Source organism: Triticum urartu, chromosome 2A (genome assembly GCF_056163025.1).
Source record: "Triticum urartu cultivar PI428250 chromosome 2A, HENAU_Tu73, whole genome shotgun sequence".
Classification (NCBI taxonomy): domain Eukaryota; kingdom Viridiplantae; phylum Streptophyta; class Magnoliopsida; order Poales; family Poaceae; genus Triticum; species Triticum urartu.
Genome location: NC_141874.1, coordinates 77,177,338 through 77,180,790, shown reverse-complemented (window position 1 = coordinate 77,180,790; position 3,453 = coordinate 77,177,338). Strand labels below are relative to the sequence as shown.

Below are 3,453 nucleotides of genomic sequence, written 5' to 3'. Positions count from 1 at the left end.
CCGGCCACACATAGTTTGTCCAACTGACCCAGCTAAAGATATGACTGAATTTTTTTTCTCCCGTTGCAACGCACGGACCTTTTTGCTAGTATCTCATAACACAACCAGACAAAGCGGCACGTATGAATCACATTTCTAACATCATGATATTCCTTATGCAGATAAAAATACACCTTAGTTATCAGACAAACTAAAAGGAACCGAGGAGGCATCTAGTTCGACAAAACAATTGTATATAAGTGCAGTGGCGGAGCCAGGAAAAAAGGATGAGGAGGGCCGAGTGTTGCTGAGCCTCGTCAGGGAGGGCCAGCCCACCATAATACACCATTTTCATAGCAAATAATCACTTGTTCAGATGTATATTAGGCTTAAATCAGTTGTATTAGGGGGGGGGGGGGGGGGGCAGGGCCCTGCTGGTCCCCTTGTCTCCGCCACTGTATAAGTGCTTAGCGAAACATTACACATTTGCCTGACGGATAAAACAATAACATAACAATACAATAATCAACAATAGCATTGTAAGTCTCCATCGGATATATATATCTCCACATGGAGACGGCACTTATTTATGACCATGTACGCTATACACATATAGGGACGTTCCTAGGGACCGACTACCGCCACTTGGCGCCCATGCATGACATGCAAATTATAAATATGTAATAAGAACCATGCACACGGCTTTTTGGACCCACTGCTTGAACGCGGACACAACAGACACGCATGCACGCGCTGTCGCAGCCGTCATGCGCACAATGACACTAGCTCTAGGATTGACTCTTTTTTGCAGGTGAGCTCCAGGATTGACATGGCCTGCCATCCAGAGATTTATTCCTTGTCATACCTCGGATACCTAGCGCATAAAGTCCATGATGAGATCTCGGTGTGGGTAGTCGTTCAGCAGGGAGTCTTCGTAGTTCGCATAGTGGACGGATTTAGCGTCCTCCTCCTCCTCCTTGTACGCCAGTAAGGGCACCCTCATGGTCGGCATGGTGGTCGTAGCAGCGGCGACGGCGGCGGCGGTGGCAGTGGCGATGTGGGAGGAGAAAACATCGTCCCCAGTGATGGCATAGTATAGGCTCAGCATGCGAAGCCTGTTTGGAGTGGCCTGCAGGGTGATGTCGTCGAACAGCTGTGGAGCTGGAACATCCTGCGGACGCGTCACCGAAGTGGTAGGAGCGCACTGGAGGATGTGGGGTGGCGTCCGCGGCATGGCAAAGGACGAAGACGGCACCGCTGCAGCGGTGGAGGCGGCGATGGGGTCCTCGACCCTGAGCTCGCGGGTGAAGTGCGCAAAGAAGCAGATCTGGCGCTGGCAGCGCGTGCCTGCATCACACTTGCGTGTGCGGAACCGGGATGGGTGCAGCCACAGCTCGAATACGCCATGCGCGTAGCGGCACCTGAGGCCGCGCGCGCAGGTCGGCGGCGGGTGCCCGGCACCGGCAAGCCGGAGCTGCGCATGCGCACGCGCATTGGCGCGGTACTCCGGGCAGGAGATGGAGATGTAGTTGAAGCGACGCGGGTCGCGGCGGCGTGCGCGTTCGTCCTTGTGCGCGTAGGGGCACGCCGTCCAGTCGTGGCTGTATGGCTGCGGGCACATCCGCACCTTGTACTCGTATAGCCAGAAGTCTTCTGGCATGGACGCCCACAATCGGTGTCCCTCGTGCGCCCACGCGCCCCATGTCGTCGGGTCGGTCAGCTGGTATGTGACCTCGCCGTTCTCCTGCACCACCATTTTATACATGTCCATTTCCATGGTTGTCATCCTTAATCAAACACAACAAACTCTCCAACAGATGAACAATACTGATGAAAAACTAGGAACTCATGGACATCATGTGTTGCTAGGCCATGGTTTTGAAAGAATGTTGAGGATATGGGGGATGATTTAGACTAAAAACTATGGACAATATATGGAGTTAAGGCATGGCCGTGAAAGAATGATGAGGATGGGATGATTTAGACTAAAAGCTCTGGGCAATATATGAAGCTAGGATATGGTTGTTAATGAATGTTGAGGATGGGGGAATATTTGGTACTACAAACCATGCATTGTTAAGGTGTATGGAGATGTGTGATCTGTGTTTGCGTTGCCGTGGGTATATATAGCTCTAGGGGATGCGGTGATTAGCATTGGGTGAGTTGTCTATTTTGTCTCGTACACATTTGTGTTTGTTGTAAAGATAATGAAGATGTCTGGGTATTTGGACATTGAGTCTTCAACAAGACTCCCTCACGAAAAGCTAGATTGTTGACCCTTCCTCCCCTTGGAAAGGAGACTTTGTGTGAGGGACTAGGATATCCATCTCGTTTTGTGGTGGCATGGAGGATCTAATGTGATAAGATGGGTTGTGCAGATGGTGGGTGTTCATGTAGCCCTTGGTGTGGTGGGCCATCTCGAGCAAGGGCATGTTTGGGTGCCTACACGAGCCATTTGTCTAAGACCATAAATAACATCTTTTGGCTAGGTTCAACAATACTCCCTAGCCGTCCCCCAAGAGATGAGCTCAAGTGCTACAAAGTGCACAATTTCATGTTGCGTAAACTCGGTAGGCCAATTGTAGAAACCCACCATTGTCTCCTCTTCTATCGGTTAACTAAGACTTATTTGTCGTCCCCTGTCCTTGCTATTTGTTCGTATTGTTGGTGATTGTGGCCATGCTGACTACATCAATTTGCAAACGACAAATATAGGTGTCGGTTTGCGCTAGTCATAACTCCACGCATAAAATACGGCCCCTCCCCCCTTCCGCACTTAGGATTTTCACACCCATGATATTGGATGGAACCCTCGAATTTATACCAAGTGATGTACAGAAACTCCCGGTAGCCATTGGTAGCACTATCCCTAATATCTTCTCTCTTGCTCTCACTCGGAAGCCTCCCCGGACATTGACACCAGCACCCAAAGGATATATTGTGTACTGTTGACCTATTAACTCACAGGTAAAATTCGAATGAAGAGTGTTGTGTTACATTGGGTAATGCAATGTTGGCCTTGACCTCTTTGGGGTAGGGATACCTATTAGTACTACCCCTTTTGATATTTTGTTCCTAACGTGTTCGAAAACACAAACTCGTCGTAGGTTGCTTCATGGAGATTTGTGCATGAGATTGTGGTGTAGTAATTTGTTGGGGAATACATAAGGTGGTTAATAGGAATGCCCAATGTGTGGTGTAACATCTTTTGGCCAGGTCCGGTAGTAACTCCTTCACCTTCCCCACTCCAGCCACAAAATATTGCCCCCTCCCCCTTTCCAATTAGGATTTTTCACACCAATGACATTGGGTGGAACCCCGAACATGATATTAAGTGATGTGGAGAAACTTCTGATAGCCATGTGCACTACCCATGGTGCCTTCTCTCTTGCTCTCACTCGGTAGCCTCCCAGGACATCGGTGCCAGCACACAAAGAAAATATTGTGTAACATTGGCCTGTTAACTCACATGTG

The 3,453-nt window shown here is 49.4% G+C and overlaps 1 protein-coding gene across 1 annotated transcript; it reads right to left on the bottom strand.

Moving 5' to 3' along the window:
* Positions 1–511: 511 nt before the first annotated feature.
* Positions 512–2,126, bottom strand: LOC125541026 (uncharacterized). The gene has a single exon (XM_048704524.2). It carries the CDS (start codon positions 1,763–1,765, stop codon positions 854–856), a length of 912 nt encoding a protein of 303 aa, XP_048560481.1. The 5' UTR covers positions 1,766–2,126; the 3' UTR covers positions 512–853.
* Positions 2,127–3,453: the final 1,327 nt, after the last annotated feature.